This window comes from Dryobates pubescens, chromosome Z (assembly GCF_014839835.1).
Source record: "Dryobates pubescens isolate bDryPub1 chromosome Z, bDryPub1.pri, whole genome shotgun sequence".
NCBI lineage: Eukaryota > Metazoa > Chordata > Aves > Piciformes > Picidae > Dryobates > Dryobates pubescens.
In genome coordinates, this window is record NC_071657.1 from 101,133,166 (window position 1) to 101,160,360 (window position 27,195).

General features: G+C 41.4%; 2 protein-coding genes across 2 annotated transcripts in view; both read right to left on the minus strand.

Moving 5' to 3' along the window:
* The window catches only part of IPO11 (importin 11), a 108,651-nt gene that overhangs the window by 23,369 nt on the left and 58,087 nt on the right, over positions 1-27,195 (minus strand). Inside the window, exons 24-28 of the mRNA XM_054178096.1 lie at positions 25,795-25,890; positions 24,872-24,985; positions 23,931-24,052; positions 6,996-7,091; positions 3,360-3,447 (exon numbers count right to left, since the gene is read on the minus strand). Coding sequence (XP_054034071.1) covers positions 3,360-3,447; positions 6,996-7,091; positions 23,931-24,052; positions 24,872-24,985; positions 25,795-25,890 — 516 coding nt within the window. The remainder of the gene's footprint in view (positions 1-3,359; positions 3,448-6,995; positions 7,092-23,930; positions 24,053-24,871; positions 24,986-25,794; positions 25,891-27,195) is intronic.
* Positions 13,799-15,752, minus strand: LRRC70 (leucine rich repeat containing 70). Its single transcript, XM_009907420.2, has one exon. The coding sequence runs from the start codon at positions 15,745-15,747 to the stop codon at positions 13,810-13,812; it is 1,938 nt and encodes a 645-aa protein (XP_009905722.1). The 5' UTR covers positions 15,748-15,752; the 3' UTR covers positions 13,799-13,809.

The window sequence follows — 27,195 nt, forward strand, 5'->3', positions numbered from 1 at the left end:
TCATAACACCTAGCAAGCCAAGATAGGATGGGTTCCTTATCTGCTCTGAGGTAATCTTTGCGGACATTGCGAATCTCCTCCCTCGGTGACGAGCATTCGGTGATGTCATCTTGCTCTCCATCTATCACATCTTCCTGAACCTTTTGTCCCCATAATCCTGCTGTCACTCTCCTAAGGACCTCTTTAAGCTGAAAAGCGCCACTGCCAGCTGCTGCCTTAGCTGCATCTCCATCCTGTGATGATCTCAATAACTCAGCTATAGCTCTAAGACAAATCTTCTCCTCATCCCCAGCAGGCACTTTCCTAGCAGAGGTTCCCTCACCAGGATCAGTCTGTCTAGCAGAGGTTCCCTCACCAGGATCGGTCTCCTGCTCTTCTCCTCCATTAGCTCCACTAGCTCCTGGATCAGCTTTGGCCTTTCCACCTCTGGTCTTTAAGACTGCTACTTGTTTAACTGGAGCTGTGTTTGAATTTACAGCCATCCTGATAGAAGCTGACAGGTCCTGATCTAAACCAGCCGCCGTGGGGGCCCCTTCCGGTCCTGTCATGGCGGACGGAAATGACCTTGCCTCACTACCGGTCGCCATCTTGGGAATGGGAGCCGCCCCTGGCTGCTTGCCAAAGTCATAGAGTGGAGCATTTAACGTAGCTTTGCCAATAGGTTTTGCTATTTTTCTAACTGACGCAGCCCCTTCCTCGTCACTCGAGGACTCTGGGGCAGATTTAGAGGAACGCCTACGCTTCCTAGATTTTTGCTTAATCACAAAACATGGTCGAGAAACCTTTTTCTCTCTATGTAGAGCCCACAGCAGACACACAATAATTATCAGCAACAGCAGGATTACACCCGTCAAATAAATCACCTTAAGATCCCAGACAGCACTTAAAGTTACTCTTTGACCTCCTGAATTGTTAAACTCCCTTATCTCGATCGGCAGAGTGGAAGACGTTCTATTGCCGTAATTAGTGAGCCGAAAAAAACCCAAACAGTGTTTATACAACAGCTGGATCCTATGCATAAACCACAAATAGATTTTACGCATTAAATATTTACCTATCTGGTCTAACATCAACCCGATGCAGTACCGGTAGACCAACATGCCACAGACCGAGAAGAATAAACGTTCTAAAACCCAGAGCACCTTCATTTCGTTTCTCTGGCTGAGACAAGCAATAAATCAACTTAATTACTTAATTACCCGTCCCCACGTTGGGCGCCAATAAAAAAAGGAGTGTGGTGGTTTGAAAGGAAAGGCTCTGCTTTCCCTCCCCCACTGAGAAAGAGACCACGGCTAAACCCAGTCGGAGAAATGAGAGTATATTGTACAAGGAAACAGATTCTATGTAACACAACAAACACAGGTATTTTACAATATATACAGGAATATACAGCAAATGAACTCAACCAGAAACCAGACCCCCCACAGAGGGGGCTTCCCCCTGTGCCCCCCTTCACCCCCCTACCTCCATTCTCCCCCAAAGAGGTAGAAAAGAGATGTGGATGGTTAACAGGGCAGGAAAGGAAGAAAGGCCTTGCACAGGGAGTTAGTATCTTAGTTGGCCAGAATCCCAGAAGCAGATCCAGCTGAGAGGGACAGCAAAGGAAGGAAGACTGAGAGAAAGTCCCAGCTACCCTGGGTCTAACAATCTCACCTTCCACAATCCTACCAATGAAATTCGTTTAGAATACCAAAATATTTTTATAAACATTTAGCCAGTGTGCCCCTTTCTTAAAGGCACAGTGTCAAACGGTCACAGATCATCCAGTTCAAACCCCACTGGTATGGGGACTCCCCACACTAAATCAGGTTGCTCAGAGCCATATCCAGCCTGGCCTTACAAAACTCCATGGATGGGGCTTCTATCATCTCCCTGGGCAACCTGTTCCAGTGTGTGGTGGTTTGAAAGGAAAGGCTCTGCTTTCCCTCCCCCACTGAGAAAGAGACCACGGCTAAACCCAGTCGGAGAAATGAGAGTATATTTTACAAGGAAACAGATTATATGTAACACAACAAACACAGGTATTTTACAATATATACAGGAATATACAGCAAATAAACTCAACCAGAAATCAGACCCCCCACAGAGGGGGCTTCCCCCTGTGCCCCCTTCACCCCCCTACCTCCCTTCTCCCCCAAAAGAGGTAGAAGAAGAGACGAAAAGGGAGTTAGTACAGCAAGCGGAGGCCTATGCACAGGGTGTTAGTTCTTATCTTTTGGCAAGAAGCCCAGAAGCAGGTCCAGCCGAGAGGGACAGTGAAGGAAGGAAGACTGAGAGAAAGTTCCCAACTCCCCTGGGTCCAATCTCTCCTCCCACAATCCTACCAATGAAATTCGTTTAGAAAACCAAAATATTTTACAAACATTTAGCCAGTGTGCCGCTTCCTTAAAGGCACAGCGTCAAACGGCCACACAGTGTCTTACCACCCTCATGCTGAAGAACTTCTTCCTAACATCCAATCTGAATATACTAATTTCAATTTTTGTTCCATTCCCCCAATGCACCCTACTTTTCATTTTGCCTGATGTGTCCACATTGAAGGTTTTATATAGCATGTTTAACAAGTCTAAGTTTCTAAATATATATCCAAACTTTTAAAGTCAACCTGTAAATAAACATTAAAATAATTTCTCTAAGAAAGTTAATATAGTTTTGGCTAACTGAAGAGAAATAAAACTTGAGTATAGTCAAAGACAGCTAAGAACATGAAAAGTCTGTATATTTAAAATTATGTTGTTTCTTAAATCTGATTAACAAACCAAACATCTCTCTCTCCCTATCAATACACAGATGCATACCTATCTTTATTGATAGGGATTGGTATATTTATATCAATGTTATATATATACACATCAAGAGATTATCTAAACCTGCCAAAAATAAGTATTATCATTCTGCAATAGACACCTAGAATTTAATTCAAACCAGCACAAACATGTGGTGCCTAATCCAGGTGGTTTTATCTACATCAGCATGCCTTATTAAGAGTTCTTACAGTAGAAGAAGGTTCTGGGCAAGCACATGGATCAATAACCATTCAGGCAACACAATTCAATAATCCAATATAATAAGGATACTTTAAAGTTCTTTAAGCTTTAGTTCCCTGTGTTTTTCAATAAACCCTTTTTACACAGCACCAGTATTATGAAGTCCAGATTTTGTGAACAGATGATGTTTATTTTGCCAACATTTTTCAAGACTCAAAAGCACAAGTGTTGTGGCTGCAAATTTTTGCAAAGCATTTTCCTTTCTTGATTCTAGAGATGAATTTTCCAAGAACAACAGAGGAACCAAATCCAAAGCAAGAAATTTAATCTGAGACAAGTGAAACTCAGTTTTGTAATTGATCTGAAACCTACCATTTTCTTCCGTTTGTCTTGTTCTGTGGGAGGTTCCTCATCTTCTGTACCTTTGGGCTCTTCAAAATGAATACTCATCAGCATACAGCTAAGAATGGGAGCAAAAGTAGCTTTAATATACATTAGCATTAAAAATCACTTTAAAGCACTTTTAAAAACACGGGAATGACATGAAGGGAGTTTGATGAAAATTAGGAAATCTGTTAGGCAGCAATTTCTTTTCTGAGGACAATCAATGTAAAGAAGCCTGAATGCATGTCCTGTGTTACCTACATCCATGTAACAATCTGTTATCCTCCAAATTTTAGCTCAAGTTATGGCATAAATTGCATTTCTGCGTATAGAAAACAGACTATGGATTTAAAGACAGAAAAATCTCCTGCGCCTAACTAGAATCTCCCAGTCTTTTCAAGGAAATGCTGTACTAGTGCTCTGTAGCCTATTAACATGAAAATCAAAATGGCATGTATACAAAACTAGCAAAGATTTCTCATTGAATTTGTATTTTCTTGTAAAATCTTTAAGAAGAGAATACTAGTATGCTCACGTTATTGGTTCTAGATGCTAAAGACTGCAAGACTCTGAACAATAATGTTTTAAGTAGACAGAAATGGCTTCTGTAGCCATTTATTTTCAAAGTCTTTTCCAGGAAAGTAAAGCAAAGACTTTAAACTTTTTTTTTTTGGCTGCTCCATCCTTCACTGGTAGGTACAAGTACGTAAAACTAGCATTGGTGTTTTATCTACTACATTGCAAGTGTAAAATCAGAAAATATGAAGAAATAAAAAATTTTAAAAATTAAGAATTTAAATGCTGGTAGTAAGTTCTGTCTCTTCAAACAGTTCAAATAGATTTTACAGGCACCATGATGAAAGCTCTCCTATAGCAAACACACTTTCCACTCACTGTACTTTCTCTGCTTTAAAAGAATAGAATAAAGTAAACCAGGTTGGAAGAGACCTTCAAGATCATCGTGTCCAACCTATCATCCAACACCACCTAATCCACTAAACCATGCAACCAAGCATCCTGTCAAGCCTCCACCTAAAAACCTCCAATAATGGTGACTCCACCACCTCCCCAGGCAGCCCATTCCAATGGGCAATCACTCCCTCTGTGAAGAATTTCTTCCTAACATCCAGTCTGAACCTCCCCTGGGGCAGGACTGTGTCCTCTTGTTCTGTCACTGGTTGCCTGGGAGAAGAGACCAGAGCCTGCCTGGCTACAACCTCCCTTCAGGTAGCTGTAGAGAGCAATAAGGTCTCTCCTGAGCCTCATCTTCTCCAGGCTAAGCAACCCCAGCTCTCTCAGCCTCTCCTCAAAGGGCTTGTGTTCCAAACCCCTCACCAACTTTGTTGTCCTTCTCTTGTTCTACAAGCCTTCAAGCTTAAAATAGGAAATAAACAAGGACAAAGATTTATTTATTTTTCTTGAGGAACTCTCTTTAAGAAGGCTGGTAAAGCAACAGGTTTAGAAATAGAAGAGACTTCTGAAACATTGTCTCTAATTGTAAATAGAACGCAGTGCCACAGAACACACACAGACTTTGGAGTTACATCTTCCTTACAGAGAAGGAGGACAAAATCCAAAAACTACTTCTGCAAGCGACCCTTGGGCAAATTTCAGGCTTAGTATGTGTGGACCCAAGAGTGGTGGTGAATGGTGCCACATCCAGCTGGCGGCCAGTCACCAGTGGCGTCCCCCAGGGATCAGTGCTGGGCCCCATCCTCTTTAACATCTTCATTGATGATATGGATGAGGGGGATGAGTCAGTCATCAGCAAGTTTGCAGATGACACCAAGTTGGGAACAGATGTTGATCAGTTAGAGGGTAGAAAGGCTCTGCAGAGGGACCTCGACTGACTGGACAGATGGGCAGAGTCCAATGGGATGGCATTTAACAAGTCCAAGTGCCGGGTGCTGAACTTTGGCCACGGCAACCCCATGGAGAGCTACAGGCTGGGGTAAGAGTGGCTGAGAGCTGCCAAACAGAGAGGGACCTGGGGGTACTGATTGACACCCGCCTAAACATGAGCCAGCAGCGTGCCCAGGTGGCCAAGAGGGCTAATGGGATCCTGGCCTGTATTAGGAATAGTGTGGCCAGCAGGAGCAGGGAGGTCATTGTGCCCCTGTCCTCTGCATTGGTTAGGCCACATCTTGAGTACTGTGTCCAGTTCTGGGCCCCTCAGTTTAGGAAGGACATTGAGACACTTGAACGTGTCCAGAGAAGGGCAACAAGGCTGGGGAGAGGCCTTGAGCACAGCCCTGTGAGGAGTGGCTGAGGGAGCTGGGGTTGTTTAGCCTAGAGAAGAGAAGGCTCAGGGGTGACCTCATTGCCCTCTACAACTACCTGAAAGGTGGTTGTAGAAAGGAAGGGGTTGGTCTCTTCTCCCAGGCAAGCAGCACCAGAACAAGAGGACACAGTCTCAAGCTGTGCCAGGGGAGGTTTAGACTCGAGGTGAGGAGAAAGTTCTTCACTGAGCGAGTCGTTCGTCATTGGAATGGGCTGCCCAGGGAGGTGGTGGAGTCACCATCCCTGGAGGTATTCAAGAGGAGATTGGACGTGGCACTTGGTGCCATGGTCTAGTCGTGAGGTCTGTCAAGACAGGTTGGACTTGATGATCCTTGGGGGTCTCTTCTAACCTTAGCTACACTGTGATACTGTGACCATGCTCAGTGCATGCTTGTGTGCATACCATGTGTATTAAGTGGAGGAAAACTTAATAGATTGCATGCAGACTGTTCTGTGCCAGCTGGCTTCACTGCCAGGAAATATCCCCTAAAACAATTAATTGATTAGTTCAGATACAGCCTCTTCCACTGCCAGCTATTTACCTGAAAGTTAGAAAACGTTTGATTCTTAGCATCTGTGGATACTGTTATTAGAATATAATGTCTAATGGGACATCTTACAGAGACTGCGTCTTACAACTCTCCATCACTCCAAAACTATGCAAATGTTACAGAAGGGGGGATAAAAAAGGAGGGAGGTGGGGCAAACGGTCCTAAAAATTCCTTATTGTTCAGCACTATTTTTACTCTTCCAGCTTTGATAAAATACCACCAGCAACCTGGGAGTCAGCAGCAGATGAGCGAGTGTGGTTCTGGGCGGCAATGCACTTTGAGCAAACCTGGACACCATCTGTCTGACAATAGTGAACTTTTGCTCCTGGCCCTAGAAAATGCCTTCTGAGGTACGCTCTGTAGCAGCAGTTGTGCTAACTGGAACAACCAAAGGGGAGGAACTGATCTGGTGGGGTATGTTTTCAAGTTCTGTAGGCCATGAATTATTGTGTACTCAATAAGGCTGATGCATTTAGGAAAAGATCTTGGTTAAACTAGAGGTCACACTCTAATTTTAGATAAAACAGCCAACTGACTGAAAGGCAAATCTATGTACCTTTTAAAACATTTAGTAGATAACTGAATGAACAATATCAAATTATACTGAGTATCACCATAAGCCTTCCAATTTTTTTTTTTCCCTTAGGATCAAAAATTTCCTACCTATTCAGTCTTGTGAAAACAGGGCTAATACATTACCTGCCTGCAATTTTTTCTAATCAAAATACTACATGTAAAGCAGCAGTACTACTGTTCAACCCTCAAAAACGTCCACAAAAGTTTTTCCACTTACTCCTTGTACGTTCCAGTTTCAGGATCTTCTGTCATAACATCATGCAGCCCTTCCACAGAAACGTTGATAATACCACAAAATTTATCTTGGATAACACTGGAAAAGAACAGGAAAGTGACTTAGCTAAAGGAACTAAACAGGAAATTTGCTCAGTAACTGCCCAGTACATTTACCAACCAGTACTTGCATTGCTTACTGCTTAGCTGAGCATGCAATAAAGCAGCTAATTCACTACATTACATCAATACATTATAGAAGCTTCAAAAATACACAAGAAATAGTATTCCTACATAGAACAAAATTTTGTGTGCTGCTTTGAAAACCTAGAAATAATTGTGAATGGAATAATAGAAGTACACTGGGCACAGGACTCAAGAACTAGGTGGGGAGGGAATACACCTGCTAGCAGGAGGTCAGAGTACTGGCTTCTATTCCACACACACAAAATGCTGTTCAATGCAAAACAATGCAAACAAACCCTTGAGCAGAGGGCAGCTTATAAAGACAGTACACTCCCGTATTGTTTTCTCTCTCCAGCCTTATTTCCCTACCCTCATAGCCAGAGGGTAAAAAATAACTGCACCCAGTTCTCCAGGAACACCATCTGCCTGAGATAAAAGTGGGATATAATTTCTCTGCTTAAACACAGGCATCTCCTGCCCTCTCGAACACGAGGATACTTAAGACAACTGCAGGGCAAGTAGTTACCACTCAGGACTCAAGAGACAGGCACCTTTCCTCAGCATCAACTGAAGACTGGATGATCCCACCACACCCAAAATGACACCAATTACATTTAGACATTTGTTCCTGTCATGAGAATTAATCTGCCTGCAGGATAAGCGTTTAGAAACATGACCTTCCCATGATGAAAAAAATAGGTGCCACTAGCTCTTAGCTAATGGAAAGTAGCTGTGACTGCTGCTTCTGCTGAATTTCCTGCTGCTGTGAGTCTAACACTAGAGATGTCCTGTTGTGGGACTTCAGTGCATGGAATCCTACTTTTGAACTATCAAAGGGTGAAGACACACTGCAAGGGAATACAGGAAGACTGAAAAAGTTCCAGCTGCAAGCAGAAGAGAAACAGAAATGGACTAACTGGTGATTGTAAACTACAATTCTTTTCCTGGGAAAGACAAAGACTGAAGCATTTTCCTACTCCCTGTTTGCAATGTAAGGCTTAATTTTTGCCAAAAGATGTTCCTGCTGTCTAGTGGGCAGAAGTTTAAAGGTACTTAAGTTCATGTGTTATAGATTGATCCTTTTCATGTAGACAAAATTTCATCATATTCTTTCATTAACTCATTTGGCATAAAAACTGAAAAAACCTGGGTAATATTTACCTCCTTCTACATGAGTTACTGCATTTGAAAAAGCTGTTGTGAGACATAGAGCAACAAGCAACATTTTACATATATGACAAAGGGATTTTATATAGCACATCATGTTAGAATACTAAGCTTACAAAACATTTCTTTTAGATCTGTTTTGGTAAGAATACAACTCAGCTAATGATTATTTGCTTTCTAAATGATTCTTTTTTGTTCCTTTTATTCCTTCAGCTACTGTTGAATGCCAGGACCTAATATAATGGAATTTGGAAGTTTTAAATTCCACAAATTAACATTTACACCACTTTTGTTCAGTTTGGCATATTTGCTTTATTATTGACAAGGATGTACTTTTAAAAGTATTTTCTGCCTTGCCAAAGACTCTCCATCTTACTGGGAACAGCAAAACATTACATGTTGTGAGAATGAATCTCTAGGGCTTCTGCAGACAGCAAGGAAACAGCCTGCTGACCCACACAGACCACTGACAAAAGTGAGCACTATCTGCTTAGCAGCCTGCAGCAGAGAAAAGCCTTTGGAGCCAGTGTCCCATGAAAGCCTTTTTGCCTCAGTTTTTTTTTAATACATCTCTAGGAAATGGCCATTATTGTGGTTAATATTTTCCAACAGGAGAAAGGAAACACCTGTCCGCAGATTCCTGACAATAAAGGACAAGGGGCATTCAACCAAGAACAGATGTGAACACTTTGCACCCTACAGAAGTAAACTATGCCCTGTATGTATGCACCATTTAATTAATAACACAGGTTGCTATCCATTACCTGGTAGTTATAGTTCTTCCTTCAGAGCCATATGAATAACCTCCAACTACCACAACAATTTTATATTGGGAGGGAAGAGGAAGCTGTTTGATCCAATGAAGGCACAGGTCTTTCATCAGTTGCAGGGCTATTTATGGGAGGTTACTTTAATTAACCAACATGTAAATAAACAAAGTAGGCAGAGTGCCCATTAACTTTGTGGGTTTTTTTCCCAAGCATGCAGATTGTTAGGAAGAGAACGTGGAGTGGTCCATCTCAGTAACTTGTGTTTCCAAGGGTCTGTGTTATTCCAGAAGAAACTGAGGATAGTGATTGAAGACCCAAAATACCATTCGTAGTTAGTACCAAAGCAAATAGAGAAGTCTAATGATTTCTTTACTTGGGAGAGGATATTTTTACTTTATGGTATACATGAAGAATGATCTTTTACTTCTTTCTTCTGAGGAAAGCAAAGATAAAGTATGTGGATGATCTTTCAAAATGAGGTAAATGTTGTCTACAGCATCAAGTAGAGGTAATATTTTTTTTCCCTCCTCCTTTTTTCCTGTAAACAGGACATGAAGTTTCATGCTACTAAAGACTCACTAAAAATGAGTCTTACCAAGTACAGAATCATTAAACAATGCCACTATTTTTAGAATACCAGACACATAATAGTGAAAAACAGACAGCATAGGCTCATTGCACTATGAAAAAAGAAATGTCAATTAAAGTTTAATGGCAATATAAAATGCATCATGTCTTATTTTCATAGAAGAGAAAGAGAGCCATACAAATCAATGGAATATCTTTTTGGAGACTAAAATTAGCCTGCCTGTTCCAAGAAATATATTAGAAAGTCACATGAGCAGATTCAGAAATGACAGGGACACTCTATTTAGATGTTCATACTAAAATCTTACCTTAGGAAGAAGGCATCATTAAAGCAGGTGCCCCCTTCAATTGCATATAATCCATATCAGCAATGGCTTCAAACCGTAAACGGTTTTATAATTACTCAGTTTCCTTTTGAGTTACTGGACAAAAATTACCACAAGACAGGCCCAGAATTAGTGGATTGTATCTTCTATGAACTTGCTAGGATCAAAACCATTCCAGAACTCAAGTCTCAAAGATGAAATTAAAGCATATTAGCTTTTTTTTTTTTTTTAACAGAAATGATCTTTTATGGTATCTGTAAATAGAGTTCACTGTTCCTTATACCAAGAACAAACCGCAGCAAACATTGAAGGCATTTAAGTACATGAGTACTCTCAAAACTTTTATTAGAGTCTGATTTGTTAGGGGAAAAAAAAGAAAATAAAAAGGCTTCTTCATGGAAAACAGAACAGATCCATTCTGAAAAAAGTAACAGTAGCTTTTCTCATTCTGTCTATCATTTCTAATACATTGAGACATCTTAAACATTCATATTATCCCAAGGTTTTACGCAAAAATGCAAATTTGGATTTCAATTAGACAGCCATTGTAAACAAAGCTTTACCATCCCATTAATAAAACATTTATCATGATAAATTTTACAGGTACTTATATAAAATGGCCTCCATGTCTGATATATATTTTCCTCTGCCAACCAGAATGGGGGTAAAAACTCTGCATGGCAAAACACAGTTTTTCGACAGCCAACAGAAAGAAGCACTAAACACCAAAAAAGGAAAAAGCTAATTTCACATCTTTCCTAGTGTATGGTAGATTTGTGAAAGATTAATTAATTCTTTACTCTGATTTCATTAGCCAAGGAGAGAGGCAGAGTGGGACAAATGGGCATTACTATGCACATACTCAGAATAGAATTAACCAGGTTGGAAGAGACCTTTGAGATCGAGTCCAACCTATCACCCAACACCATCTAATCAATTAAACCATGGCACCAAGCACCCTTACCCAGTCTCCTCCTGAGCACCTCCAGTGATGGTGACTCCACCATCTCCCTGCGCAGCCCATTCCAGTGGCCAATCTCTCTTTCTATGAAGAATTTCTTCCTCAAGTCCAGCCTAAACCTCCCCTGGTGCAGCTTGAGACGTGTCCTCATTGCTCACGTGTTCTGTGAGCAATGATCTATATACTCCCTGACTGCAAGAGCTGCAAAGAGCAGAGGGGCTCCTAAAACTATGTTCAAGGGAGTCCTATGGCTGACCATAAACTTGAAGACAAAGCACCGATTTGCTCCAAAAGGGCAAACTCATATAAGTTTTCATGTATTGTCTAATGATTTTAACAGACACGAACCATACCCGTACATGAGAAAAGACCTATTTCCTAGCATTACAAAATGCAAAAGAAAGGTATATCCCCCACAACTGAGTACTACCTCTCACTTCCTTGTTAGTCTAATCCAAATTGTTGGCAAAATGGATATATAGAGGATTACATCACTCCAAAGGATGGCTTCCAATTGCTCCAACTCTTTGATGCACAAACAGCTCTGACAGCATCAGTTTCCTTTCATGTTCCTTCGCTACAAGATGGTGAAACTCATACCTGGCGAAAAACTCCTACAGCAGCTTGTCAGTGGAAAGCAGAAAGAGCCTCTCATGCTCTTCTGTAGAGAGCAGCTGCAGAAATCAGAGCCTGATCAGTTCCCTGTCATAGTTCTTTGAGAAGTACATTTGTTCAGTCTCAACCTTTGCCCACTCACAAATCTTCTAACAAAGCCACAGTAGCGTTTCTAGCAAAGAAAATTAACAATTCAGTGGAGGCTAGCTAGCTGAGTCCATTGTTTCTGAAAATATCCATGTAACACTGAAAATTATAAACACAAGATCTAAAACTGCAAAACCTACTACTGTGCTATTACTGATTGAGCAGCTCTTATTAAAGCAAAACAAATCTAACATTTATTTTGAGGAATTACGTAGAGGAGACAGAAAGTAATAAAAATGAGTTAAAGAGGCAGAGACCATGTTGGATTAGCCACATAATAAAAATAAAAGAATTAGACAATTCCCTCCTTAAACACTTACCATCATATTTAGTATCTGATATACACATAAAAAAATTACCAAAACATAGTTTCTACTCAATCCAAAACAGTTCAGGCTTTCATCCAAGTAGCTGAATTGAGTGTTCCATAGAAGTATTTGATCTATTATACACAAAATTACAGTAAAATGTAGTACTGCAATGTAGAAAGTTGGTATTTTATTGTATTCAATAAATACACGTAACAACCAACAACAGAGACACTGGCACATTCACACCCACACCGTTTAGTCAGTTTCTGTATCTGCACTGGTAGCAGAAAATGTGTCATTCCAAGAAACAAACTGGTGATGGACTAAAAGGATGACAGGGAGCAGAACACAGCCATGCATATGAGTTACACCAATAGAAAGCTGGAATGTCTAGACGAGAAAATCAAGGGCAGTTCTGGTTTATCTGGAGAATGCCCTAGTCTCCAGGCTAGATCCCAGAACAGGAAGATACTTATACACAACTTAAACTGATACCCTAGAGGACAGACTATTAAAGTATTCTCCGTTTCAACTTGAGCAAAATTATCTAAGTGTAAATTGTGTTACTTATAAATCAAACGGATGAAGTCTCTAGGGCACAGGCCTGTAAGAGACAAACTATCTACCAAAGTTAAGTTCCATTCAGCTAGCTGAGAATTTTACAGGGCTGGACTATTTGGAACCTATTTTTATGATTTATTTTTTTTCCTGAATAAGGTTTAAATTACTGGAGTAACAACAAGGAAAATAATAATCACAGAAATGAAGGTTGAAAATTAAGCTACAACACACTAGACATAATCTGACAATAAACAGAGTATCAAAATAGAAAGAAAAAGTTAAAACAACGAATAACTACACAGTAAAATAAAATCCATCTCTAGAAGATGAAGCCTAAAAGTATGTCTTTACTAGGAAAATGAACTTTAACCCGACACTTCCAAATACATGGCACAAGTATAACTGTCTTCAGCAATTAATCTAAAATTCCATATTTAAAGTGTAGTACATTTCTTCAGTTTATACCTCATATCTAGCCCAAAATTCCCTTAATCCATTACTATATAGATGATAAAATATCCTTTATGGACAATAATTAAGTCTATTACCTTAGATATAATAAACGTGGTAAAATTTTCAATCCAATACAAACGTTGTTTTCCTATTTCTAGTTTCAGGTATTATCACAGAGTAATACAGATACACCATTAAAAACTTCACTTTAATATATCCGTTAAACAGATTGAATACACAATTTTGTATATTAAAGTATCATAGGTATCAATAAAATTGGTATTGTTTTAAATTATTCTTTTCCTTGGGAGTTGTAACATGCTAGATGTAAATATGTTCACTTTTTTATCCACTGTGATGATTAATAGAGAGGGATAGTAGAAACTGTATGGCTCATGATACTGCTAAAAACTGTTGTTTTGCTTGCCTCAGTTTTCAAGTTAGCTATAGACTTTCTAAAGAAATTCATACTATTAAGTACTATTGTGTACAACAGGGGCAGAATATAATATATCTATCCATGTCAGGTTAAATGAGATCTAATTAAAAACATAAAATAAATCAATAAATGTGAAAGCACTCAGGAAGCAAATAATGATGCAGAACCGAATCATACCACTTTCCACAACTCTATCAACCAGTTGTTTTTAATCAGTGAAGGTACTTTTAGAAAACTGAGATTTTGACTTGAAATTTCAGCTCACAATAAAACTACCAAATCAAGTTAGAAAAATTACAATGACGAATGCTCAAACAATATGACCTGCGCCTGATTTTCAGATGCTGTTCGCTTGAGCAGCCTAATCTGGTCAAGCTCTGAATGTCCCACTGAACTCCGAGTCAGAGATTGCACAGGGTCAGTTATGTTGTACCTGCCAGGCTGGTAAACCCCATAATACTCAATTCTCTTTTCCCCTGAGTTTTCTAGCACTTTTAGTTTCTGCTTAAAATGAATAATTTTACAGGTCAAGAACAGGATAACAGCACAAGCCAGAATGAAAAAGGCGAGTAAAATATCAAAAGCCTGATTCAGCTTTTCAACCTGTTCCACACAGAACAGGGATGCTTTTAACAATACAGGAGCAGCATCTGTTGCAAATAAATTCTTTTCTTCTGTGGTTCTGTTAACAGGTATAACCTGTGCTGGTATTTGCACCGGTAACGTTGGCAATACTGTAGTGGCCTGTGATGGAATTTCAGTAGCATTTTCTTCATGGAGCAACAGGTTAGCAGGTGTGGCTGTAGGTCCTTCCCAGAAAGCAACGTATTTTATTTCTGTATTGATAAACGGTTCAAATGTGTTGTGCCCGTTTCCCTTATGCCATGCCATCAGCAAAGTAGTAGTGCTGTGACGGACACCTACAGATCCTAGGCTCCAGGCTGCTTCAGGGCTGGTAGAAGGGCTGGCAGCAGGGCTACTGCAGTTTGCAAACTGAGTCCACTTAATGTAATGTAAAGGTCTACCATGCATACTTGGGGGATTCTGACAATGAACTTTCACAGAAATAGAAGATGATGCCAGCCAGTTAAGTAACCCAAGCACTCTGCAGCTGCAATTCCAAGGATTATAATTTATCTGCAGGTAAGTTAAAGACACTAAGGGCTTGAGCACTTCAGGCTGTAACTCTGTGATATTATTAAATGCTAAACTTAGCATTTTAAGTGACTGGCCCATTTTTTCAAAGGTGCCATCACTAATACTGGTTATTTTATTTCTCTCCAGCTGCAGATACATTAAATTGTTCAATAAAGCAAAAGTGCTGGAATTTATATTTTCTAAATCATTGTAACTTAAGATTAACTGGCTAAGGTTGTTTAATCCAAAAAATCCATTTAGAGCAATATATTTTAGGTTTGCATTTTTTAAAGACAGATACCTAAGCTTGTTAAGTCCTTCAAATGCAAAAGGATGTATTGATCCAATGGGATTGTGAGACAAAGAAAGTCTTTCAAGATTTTTGAGCCTTCCAAGAGCTTTTGATGGTACAAGTGTTAAGTTGTTACCTTCAAGGAACAAATATTCAAGGTTTTCAAGATGATGAAATGCTGAATTTGATATCCGTGAAATCTTATTATTGGCTAGATTAAGTGTTTGGAGACTTATCATTCCAGAGAAAGTCCCACTTCCGAGGACACTGAGACGATTTCTTTGAAGTGTTAAATATTTAACAGAAAGGAGATCACTAAATAATCCTCTGGGAACAAAAGCTATTTGATTATTCTGAAGGTATAAACAATGAAGACTGGAAAGACCTTCAAAGATTCCTGGATCCAGACGTTTAATATTATTGTTATTTAGATGCAAGTAGCACAGTCTGGGAAGATCCACAAAAGCTTTTGGGTGTACATATGAAATACTAGAATTATCCATGTAGAGTGCAGCAAGCTTCTGAAGACCACTTAGTTCATTTGGAGAGACATGCGATATGTTATTCCCACTGAGGTACACAAGAATTGCAGTTTTGGGGAAGTTCCGTGGGATGCTTGAAAGCCCTGAATTATGACAGCTAACTTGTCTCCCTGTGCAGAGCTGGCAAGCAGCTGGACAGCCAAGAGCCTCCTTCTGGAGCAGCAACAAAAGAAAACAATTAAGGATATACAGGAATGCTCCCAGGCAGGGTGGAGAACTTTGTAGACCACACATATCCCTGCCTTTGGCCTTCTCACTCATCTCTGACTTTGCTAGTAGAGATAAAAAGAAGTTCATAAATAGTATTAATTAAAAAGTTTAAGGATTCTACACATACAGTCTTTAACATATAAGCACTGCTCTCAAGATTGGTTCAATGCCAAATGAGTAGTTTAAAAACAAAACTTACTTGAGCTACAATTTGAACTACACTGAAAAACTTTTCTAAGTAAATGAACAATGAAACAACTGTACTGCCAACCTAGCCAGACAGTATTTCGTTGGTTCCAGCACAAAGGCAACTAAGCTGCCAAAATAACAGCTTCTAGTAAAATCAAAATAAAAATTCTAGTAATTTCAGTAACTACGTTTTATAGTTAAGAATGACTAGGAAATGTTTAAATAGCATTCAAGTAGAAATGTCAACTGGAAACAAGTTTTCCTTCACTGGCAATTTGTAATTTGAATCTACTTTATAAAGCTGAGTCACATTCAAGATAAATAAAACAAATACCTTACCCCAAATTTGAAGTTCATTATTTCTGTTATTTTGCTGTTTGGCAGTCCATTCGCCTACATTACAAGCCGATCGACTATACTCATCTGTGAAACCTCTGTAAAGGCAGTGTTGCTGCATACTAGAGTCGTCATATTTTGCCCCAGGATTTGCAACTGTTTGCTCAGGAAACTAAAAAGAAGCCGTTAAAGTCAGGTTGCCATGGATACAGGAAACCCTGGGACAGGAAGCCATTTTATCTGTGCTTCAGAAGTATTGTTGGAAAGGAAATCTCAATGATTTGTTTCAAGAAAACCACTAACTATCTTCAGTTTGTAACAGCTGCTGTTTTGTCTCTTCTAAACTATTGGTTTTAAATAGGGCACTCAAAAGAGTTTTGCCTAAGGCAGGTATAAGTTTTAGAAATACAAAATATGTATTTGCAACAGCACTACTGCATTATCTGTAAATCTTTCATCTGGAAATCAAAATCTTTTATTAAATCAACAGCAACACTTAAACTGTTCTCTCCTCTGCAGAGGCAAACTGCTGCCACTACCCACACACGGAACAAAGCAGTCTAGCAGAGAGAAGATGACAAAGGTCTGAGGGCAGAGCCCAAGTGTCTGCAGCACTCCAACAAGGCACACCCTGACAGCACTTCTAGGGAAACCCAGGAAATCCTGGAGATGAGAACTGAATGACGTGGCACTGAACCGCTTTGTATGTGTGGCTTTGTGTCCACAAGCCGGGGCCCACGTGGGGGACTGCAACCACCCTGACATCTGCTGGAGGAACACCACAGCTAGGCACCAGCATTCCAGGATGTTCCTGGAATGCATAGATAGCAACTTCCTCCTCCAAATGGTAGAGGATCCAACAAGAAGAGGTGCTATGCTGGACCTTGTTCTCCCCAGTAGGGAAGGGCTGGTCACCAACCTGAGTCCAGGGGTAACCTTAGCTGCAGTGACCATGAAGCAATAGAATTTAAGGTCCTCAGGGCAACTAGGATGACATATCCCAAGCTTACAACCCTGGACTTCAGGCATGCAGACTTTGATCATTTCAGGGATCTGCTGGCCAAAGTATCATGGGACAAAGGCTTGAGGGAAGAGAGGCCCAGGACAGCTGGTCAGGGGGTGGGTGAAGACATCGGTCCCTCTGCAGAGGAAAGAGTAGGGCACAAGGTAGGGTCAACTGAGAGGTCAGGAGCCCAGCTGCAGTGCAGGTACACCAATGCACGCAGCCTGGGCAATAAGCAAGAGGAGCTGGAGGTCCTAATCCTCCAGGGCAACTATGATATAGTTGCCATCTCAGAAACATGGTGGGACAACACGCACGATTGGAGTGCTGCACTGGGGGGCTACAGGCTCTTTAGGAGGGATAGGCGAGGGAGAAGAGGAGGAGGGGTGGCTTTGTATATTAGGGAGACGCTTTCTGCCTCAGAACTTGAGGTGGAAGATGAGGGAATTGAGAGCCTGTGGGTTAAAATCAGAGGGCAGCCCAACAAATCTGACATCCTGGTTGGAGTCTGTTACAGACCACCCAACCAGGATGAGGAGGCTGATGAATTATTCTACAAACAACTGGAGGCTGTCTCAAGATCATCAGATCTTGTCCTTGTGGGGGACTTCAACCTGCCAGATATCTGCTGGGAACTTAATTCAGCAGAGAGGAGGCAGTCCAGAAGATTCCTGGAGCGGATAGAGGATTGCTTCCTGCTGCAGCTGTTAAGCGAGCCTACCAGGGGACAGGCTCTGCTTGACCTGCTGCTCTCCAATAGGGAAGGGCTGGTGGGAGATGTGACGGTGGGAGGCTGCCCAGGGTGCAGTGACCACGAGATAGTGAAGTTTTCAATCTGCAGGGAGAGAGGGAGGAGCACCAACAGAACCTTCACCTTGGACTGCAGGAGGCCAAACTTCAGCCTCTTTAAGAAACTTATTGGCAAAGTTCCCTGGGTACCAACCCTCAGGAACCGAGGGGTCCAGGAGGGTTGGACCTACTTCAAACAGGAGCTCTTGAAGGCACAGGAACTGGCGGTCCCCATGTGCCGAAAGATGAGGCCAGGGGAAGGCGACCGGCCTGGATGAGCAAGCAGCTCCTGGAGGAATGAAGGGGAAAAAGAGGCTGTATCACCTTTGGAAGGAGGGGAAGGCTTCTCGAGGTACGTTCAAGGAAGTGGTTAGATTATGTAGGAATAAAATTAGAGAGGCAAAGGCCCAGTTGGAACTGAAACTGGCCACCTCTGTGAGAGACAATAAAAAGCATTGTTACAAATATATCAACGCTAAAAAGAAGAGCAAGAAGAACCTGCACTCCTTACTGGACCTGGAGGGGAACATGGTGACCGAAGATGAGGAAAAGGCTGAGGTCCTGAACGCCTTCTTTGCCTCAATGTTTAACAGCAAGGCAGGAGTCCAGGATGAGTGGCCTCCTGAGCTGGGTAATAGGGTCGGGGAGCAGTGTGATGTCCTGGAAATCCATGAGGAATTAGTCTGGGACCTGCTGAGCCACTTGGACACCCATAAGTCCGTGGGACCGGATGGGATCCATCCTAGGGTGCTAAGAGAGCTGGCAGATGAGCTGGCCAAGCCGCTCTCCATCATTTTCCTCCAGTCCTGGCTCACTGGAGAGGTCCCAGATGACTGGAAACTGGCCAATGTGGTCCCCATCCACAAGAAGGGACGGATGGAGGAACCTGGAAACTCCAGGCCAGTCAGCCTGACCTCAGTGCCAGGTAAAGTGATGGAACAGATTATCCTGGCGGCAATAACTGCGCACCTGAAGGATGGCCAAGGGCTCAGGTCCAGCCAACATGGATTTAGGAAGGGCAGGTCCTGCCTCTCCAACCTGATCTCCTTCTATGATCAGGTGACCCGTCTGGTGGATGTGGGGAGGCCTGTGGATGTAGTCTATCTGGACTTCAGCAAGGCCTTTGACACCGTCCCCCACAGTAAGCTGCTGGCTAAGCTGTCAGCTCGTGGTTTGGACCGCAACACTCTGTGCTGGGTTAGGAACCGGCTGGAGGGCCGAGCCCAGAGAGTGGTGGTGAATGGTGCCACATCCAGCTGGCGGCCAGTCACCAGCGGCGTCCCCCAGGGATCAGTGCTGGGCCCCATCCTCTTTAACATCTTCATTGATGATCTGGATGAGGGGATTGAGTCAGTCATCAGCAAGTTTGCAGATGACACCAAGTTGGGAACGGATGTTAGTCAGTTAGAGGGTAGAAAGGCTCTGCAGAGGGACCTCGACCGACTGGACAGATGGGCTGAGTCCAAAGGGATGGCATTTAATAAGTCCAAGTACCGGATGCTGCACTTTGGCCACGGCAACCCCATGCAGAGCTACAGGCTGGGGTCAGAGTGGCTGGAGAGCTGCCAAACAGAGAGGGACCTGGGGGTGCTGATTGACACCTGCCTAAACATGAGCCAGCAGTGTGCCCAGGTGGCCAAGACAGCCAATGGCATCCTGGCCTGTATTAGGAATAGTGTGGCCAGCAGGAGCAGGGAGGTCATTGTGCCCCTGTCCTCTGCATTGGTTAGGCCACACCTTGAGTACTCTGTCCAGTTCTGGGCCCCTCAGTTTAAGAAGGACATTGAGACACTGGAACGTGTCCAGAGAAGGGCAACAAGGCTGGTGAGAGGCCTTGAGCACAAGCCCTATGAGGAGAGGCTGAGGGAGCTGGGATTGTTTAACCTGGAGAAGAGAAGGATCAGAGGTGACCTCATTGCCCTCTATAACTACCTGAAAGGTGGTTGTAGACAGGAGGGGGTTGGTCTCTTCTCCCAGGCAAGCAGCACCAGAACAAGGGGACACAGTCTCAAGCTGTGCCAGGGGAGGTTTAGACTTGAGGTGAGGAAAAAGTTCTTCACTGAGCGAGTCATTCGTCATTGGAATGGGCTGCCCAGGGAGGTGGTGGAGTCACCGTCCCTGGAGGTGTTCAAGGGGAGATTGGACGTGGCACTTGGTGCCATGGTCTAGTTGTGAGGTCTGTTGGAACAGGTTGGACTTGATGATCCTTGGGGTCTCTTCCAGCCTTGGTTATACTGTGATACTGTGATACTGTTCAAGGATCATTTTATCCTTGTCACACAAAAGAAACTGTACAAGGAGTGGAAGAAAGGACAGCTGGAATAGGGGCATATAAGGAAGCTGGCCAAGCAGCATATAGTCATATTGCTATTTGTAAGCTAAATCTTATTTTCCATCTCATTTTGTTGTTTGCCCTTTGCCCCTCTAATGATGTGTCTGGACAATGAAGGTATTTAGTCCCTGTGCAGAATAAACCAAGGATATAAACTCCGGTAGCTAAGCTGGGGTGGTATTTATAACACACGTTTGCACTAAGAGTTTAGCTACATGTGAAATGCGCACATCCATGTGCTGACGGGCATTCTATTTGGAATTAGGCCCTGCTCCAGGCAGGTAGAGGAAACAGCTGAGTTTACTGGACTTTGTGGCTTTGATGGCCTGGCAAACTATAGCCACAGGAACACAAGTCTTTGGCAGACACCAGCACACAATACACCCTAATGCCATCAAACTACAGAGAGACAGAATGCATTTGCATTTCTGTGGTGACAAGGAATCCCAGGAAATTACTGTAGTGGAATAAGTCTGATTGAACATGAATGGCAAAAGCATGGCATTGTGACCAACCCAGATGCCCCATGCATTCTTGTTGTGTATTATTTCTAGACAGGGAATTTCAAGGACATGAGAGAGGTTTTTGTAGGCATTTGGTGTAGCAGCACTGGAGACAGACGAAATTAACAGTTGTCTACCTTACCTGGCTTACCTGGTTTATCAGAGGACCCCTCTGTTGTGGGGCTGCTGAGGGTCAAGGTACATTGCTAATACAATGGTGCACTGACAGCAATACCACAGTGATCAGGATTCCCTGATCCCCGTTCCGAAGCTGATTTGCCAACTGGAGAGTCAGGCAGCAATCAGCAAGACACACTCACCCTTGAACAGTCCTACCTGGCCAGTACAGAAATCTAATGGAGAGTGGAAAGTGACAGCAGTTTACCATGGCCTGAAGGAAGCCAGATATGGCTTAAATGCAAACAAGTGTGTAATTATACTTTAAAATATTTTTGCTTAAACTTTAAAAACAGATTTGTACCAAAAAATGCTTTTGTGAAACTTGTATTAAAAATACAATTTTTGATACAACAAGCATATGTGAAATAATCCCTATGAACAGCAAAACGACAGTGAGTCATGCTGTTTGGCAGTAGAATCAATTTGACAGAATCAATTCCATATATTCTATCTGAAAATATGCCAGGCCCTGACAGTTTATCAGTTGTACAATAAAATTTTTGTAGCTTTGACATATAAATGTGTCCACTAAAGAGAAGGTTTTTATTTGACAAGCTGCTGTCTTAAATGATTTGAGTATCTGAAAAATAAAGCTGTCATTTGTAGAAGGTTTTATTATGTTAAGGACTGCCAGAATAATTTGCTCTTACAGAATGAAATTCAGAGTAGCTGAAGGTAGCTCAAAATAACACAGTTATCTAAGGCAATTTCTTTTTTCCTTCCTCTCTTTAAAAAGACTTTGAGAGACCACAAATTCTAGGTAACGGCTCTTTAAGAACATTTCATGTTGACATGGATAATGTGACATTCTTACATTACGTTACATTTACTGAAAAAAATTGAAAGCTTTCTCAAAGCAGCTGCTTGGCTCACCCTTTGGGTAGATGTTTATTCTGATGATCTGAGAGAAGAAAGCAAAACTGTGCACACTGAAATCAATGAAGCATTGTTAAGTTTTACATGTAAGAGTTCCGCAACTTTTCAGGTAGTGACTACCTATTTTACAGCACTACATACACCAGCATAGTTTTAGTATTTGCGAGCCACATCTGAATTCCCACTGGTCAACACTTAAACACTTTTCAGGAAATCCTGCAGACTAAATGTGACCTCACAGAGTCTTGTCTTCCTGACTTTCAAACAGACAAGAATACTCTGAAGTACAGACTGAATTCTCACCTAAACATGTGTTATACATGAATTATGTGGAATTCTAAATTGTCACTACTTAACACTGCTGGAAGCAAGAAACAGTGGAAAATAATGAAAATAACATTCTTTCCAAACACATAGTTACTGAAGCAGGTACACAGGCTGGGTGGAGGCCTGGCAGTACATGTTGCCATGTCACTGGAAAGAAATGAGAAATGAGTGGAAACCTACTCTTCCACTGAGTGAGCCTGCAGGCTCAGACTGATCACCTACAACCTTAAGCAGCATAACAACATTAACAGTGGTTTGATCATTCTACACAGCAGTAGGTACCAGGTATAAATATTGTCCAGTTTCCTATCTAAAGTTGGCATTGCAATTCTCATGTTTATTGGCAGGCACAGATGTAGGATGTTGCACTCCTCACCCTTTCCCTCAGAAGGGATGCCTTTTGGGTAAGGGTCATGACCCTGGCTACACCTGTGTTATTCCCTGGGAGATTTTATGCTTGTAATTAGAGTTGTATTTTAAAGCTACAGAGCTACTGGTGTATTTATTGATGGCAATTTTAAAGAATCTGCCTATGCAGATGTTGTGGTTTTAAGCCCAGACACAGTTGAGCACGCCATGGCTGCTTACACCACTCCCCACTCATTCCCTCCTGGTAGGACAGGGAAGAGAAATAGCAGGCAAAATGCAAAATCCTGCAGTTTGATGTAAGGAGAATTCACCAGAACAACACAAGGAATGAATGAACAACTGGAATAATAAACAACTGCAAAGAAAGTCATACAGAACAAGTAATACAGAATGTGACGTGCTCACCAAATGAGCACCAAAAGCCCTTACCAGAGAACCACTTTGACCACTTACTGCCAGCCCCACCTTCTCAAAAAGCAGGTATGTTTATGGTATCAAATACCCCCCTGGCCAGTTCAGCTGCCTATCCTGGGTATGGCCCTTCCAAAGCTATTTTGAAGAAAGTTAACCCCATCCTAGCTGAACCCAGGTCAGTTGCTTGTAAATGAACTGTACTATTTGTGCACCTGACTGTTTCTTTTGAATGCAGCTGTAGCTACAGAAGACTGCTGCTCTTCTGACAGCTGACAGTGCAGAAAGTCCAGCCACCTCTCTGGCCCCTCTAATCTCTGAAGACCAGCCAGAACACAAGGGGATTTCTCTTACTAAATTTATACTTCACAAAATGCAAACACTATTCAACACATTCACTACAAACTTTTGTTTTGTACATATGCTTAGCAATGATGATAAAGGATAACAGTAAAAGCTTCTTGCTCTAGAGTTTACAGTGCAAAAAAAGCTGTCTCTCAGCCTTTGATGCCAACTCTTCCACTTAATGTCATAAAGGAGAAAACCAGGACCAAAGTTCGTAACTACCCACAACAACAAAGAAAAATGAACAAATGTTCACTGGAAGGGACCAACAATAGCAACTACTTAATCACAGACGAAAACAGCCAGTTCAGTACTAACATGAAAGATAAAATATGCAGTGGTGTTTCTTCACTTTCAGTAAATTACAGTTTTCATAAAATAGAAAAAAGGTTACTATATTTCTATGAAACTAAAGAAAAAGTTAATATAATGTTGCATTAAAATTTTACCCATTAAATGTTTTCTTGGTTAAAAAAGGCACTAAAACTACTTGCATTGGAATATTTATCTGCAGAATTGAAAAACACCTTAAAACCATCTTAAGTGCCTTCAAAGCATTTTTACATTTGCTTACCTATTCAATGATGGCAGAAGTGAAAGCAATGCCAAAGCAGAAAGCTTTCTTCTTTCTGGCTGAGTGATGTTATCCATCCGATCAACCCACATTTCAATCATGTTACCAAGAATTTGGTCCAACTGCCATGGGAAACAACAGTCTTTTTCATTTAAGTCCTTCAGCATATTTATAAAATAATTTATTTTATTTTTTTTCACATGCTGAATATATTATTCAGCCTGGAAGAGACATCATACAGAAGTAGCAAGCAATAGGTTTGTTGTTTTTTAATGACAGTGCTTCCAGGCCTGTAATCTAAAAGTTAGAAATATATTTAATTCATGGCCAGAGCATTGATGCAGAACATTGGATTACTCAAATGGTGTTCCTGTAACAATCTAGTACATCAAAAGAATGTGAAGTTTCCTTCTGTTTTACCTTCACTTGTGACAAAAAACCCTGTCTTTACCAGTTTGAAAACTGCATTATGTCTGAGGCAAAAAATAATTAGAATTTACTTAAAAGACCATTAATAGAATGTTTGCAGCAAGAGAACCTCAGTATCCTTATCAGTGAAACCAGAGTACACTGAAGCTGATTCTCCAGAAGCTCAATTAGGCTGTCATCTCTGGTGCAATACCAATCAAGACAGCACAAGGAAAAACTCTCACGCTGCAGTACCATGCAAGATATAGGTGTCTTTATGTGGCTTGTTGTGGGCTGCACCAGGAACTTAGAGATCGTGCAAAACTTCTAATAAGATGCTGGAAGGCAATTGCAGGACATGTAAAACTTGATACAGGATGTTCAGAAGGAGAATCAGAAAAGGGGAAAGGGCTCCTTTCCAATGTAGACTGGGGAGCCACAAGCACAGAAAAAGAAGGAACATGTCTTTCAGGTCAAAAGAATGCAGGGCTTCCAAATGTAATCCAATCAAAATAACAAGACAAAATCCTTACCTCCTGACCCAATTCACATGCCATTTGGCTCAAAAGTAATGAAAAAAACCTTGCATTTTGTAGTAGAACTCTACCCATGATCCCCAGATAAGTAGACATCACCACAGGGTATCTCTGAAACAAAAGTAAGCCACAACAAAGGGGCTTAGTTTAAATACTTAACACATGTTGCACAAATACAAGAAAAATACTTGCATGGATCCTTTATGTATTATACTTGAAATTGTAATTTAGAAGCATCTAAGAACAGAAGGCTGAGTGAGCAATTTTAACAGTTTCTTGATTCTTGCAGTAGGAAAAACAAGACAATCTCAAAGTCAATTTGAGCAGCTTCCCTGCCCTCTGGGAGAACCAGAAGGGTGCCAGGGGGGTTTCCGTGTAATTTGCCAAGTGTAAATACCTGTATAATATTGTAAATACTGAATATTTGTACATATTCATTGCATTCCATTGTAGAGTGTAGGTTTTGCTTGTAAATACAGTTTCATCAGCTTCCAACTGAGTTAGTCATGCCATGTTAATGTGATGGGAAACTTCAACCCACCACAAGGACTCCCAGGTCCTTCTCCACAGGGCTGCTCTCCAGCAGATCACCTCCTAACCTGTACTGGTGCAGCTTATTATTCCTTCCCAGGTGTAGGACTCTGCACATACCCTTGTTGAGCCTCATTAGGTTCCTTTTTGCTCAGCTCTCCATCCTGTCCAAGTCTCACTGAATGGCCACACAGCTTTCAGGTGTATCATATAATGCTTTTAACTCTTGTGTTACTATGTTGTGCTTTTAAAATAGCTGTCAGCTATCCATCAGATGCTCTTAACACAATATAAAGTGCAACATCAATATGAAAAAAATGGGCCAGACAACAGAAGGTGTTTTCCTGCTCAAAAGGGAAAGCAGAGAACAGTTGAAGAGTAACTCTTACCTCCCCATCAATTATCCCCTTGAATATTGAAGGCAGAAGTGGTTGAAACATTTGAGGACCCAGACCAGGGTTTACTTTTAGGACATTTTCCACAACCTTGAGAACAAAAGCAAACTAGACAATTAGTACAGTATATTTTAAAATCTTAAATGAAGCTTTAAAAACACATACAATGGCCTACATATAAAATCTTACAAGGATGCTTACCATTAAATACCAGCAAACCCCAGGACTGTTTAAAGCACACTCTAGTGCAATACTCTGTAAACCTGATCTGCATACAGACCTGAGGAAAACTGACATGCCAAGTAAAACCCACCTGGCCAAGCACCTCCTCATCACCTTTCTCCTGGCCCTGGCAAAGATGATGAGGTGGTTTGGAAAGAAGGACCTTCAAACAGGTCCAGGAAAAGCAGCTTGATGAGGTATGTTGGCAGGGAGGAGGTATCAGCAGTTTATGGCTTATTTCCATACCTTTGACAGGTCACTTTTTTGACAAATCACTGATTATGACCAACCATCTCTTTGCAGGTACCATAAAGATATCTCTCTTAAAACACTCTTCTCAGTCTCCACCTACTTCCACCACACAGGGACTCCACAAGGAACTGCTTTGCTGTGCTCCTGCACAGTTTCCCTTAAATATTTTTTCTTTTTGAACCTCTTTCCTTTAAGTGATTAAGTTTCATTTAATGCCCTCTATTTCTTGCCTTAAGAGAGATGTTAAGTAGTTGATCCTGTTCAATGCCTCCCAGTTTTCTGCACTTCTAATATATTGTTATATGAAGATGAAAATAACTGTTGCCCCCACTCATGTTTTCCAGGTACTGAAAGTTTCACTAACTCGTTTGATCCTTTCCTTTTATTATCTGTCTGAAAATTAGAAAATCAAGTCACACCATGCCTCAGCAGTCTTGCTATAAATCATACATCCACATTAGCACCTTTCTACTTTGTTCACTCATTTACTATTTTCAAACCAGACAAAGCTGTTTGTAGGAAAACATTTCAGAGAACACTCCTGTGTGTTGACAACATTTCTCTTAGGGTTTTTTTGTTTAACAAGTCTGCATAGATAGCGATTCCTGACAAAACATTTTCCTTTCTGTAACAATGCTTACATGGATCAGTTATCGCTCCAGAAGCATGCAGGAATACTAGGAAAATGTACAAAGTATACTGGTCAATGTATGTGGCTAATGCATTTGGGAGCCAAGTGGATAAATGATACTATAGTAGGAGCATCATTCTGTTTTAAAGATCTGATTAAAAGCTGCTGCATCTATTGATAGAGAGGAATTGATACTACATTCTAGCACTAGAATCTTTAAGCTCCTCACAGGAGGAACTACAAACAAGGAGGACTACCAGCTTCTCCTGTTGTTTTCAGTGTTGATACTG

Bases quoted from the DNA above. Each gene is read 5' to 3' on its own strand.
- LRRC70 (XM_009907420.2), bottom strand. From the start codon at position 15,747: ATGAGTGAGAAGGCCAAAGGCAGGGATATGTGTGGTCTACAAAGTTCT.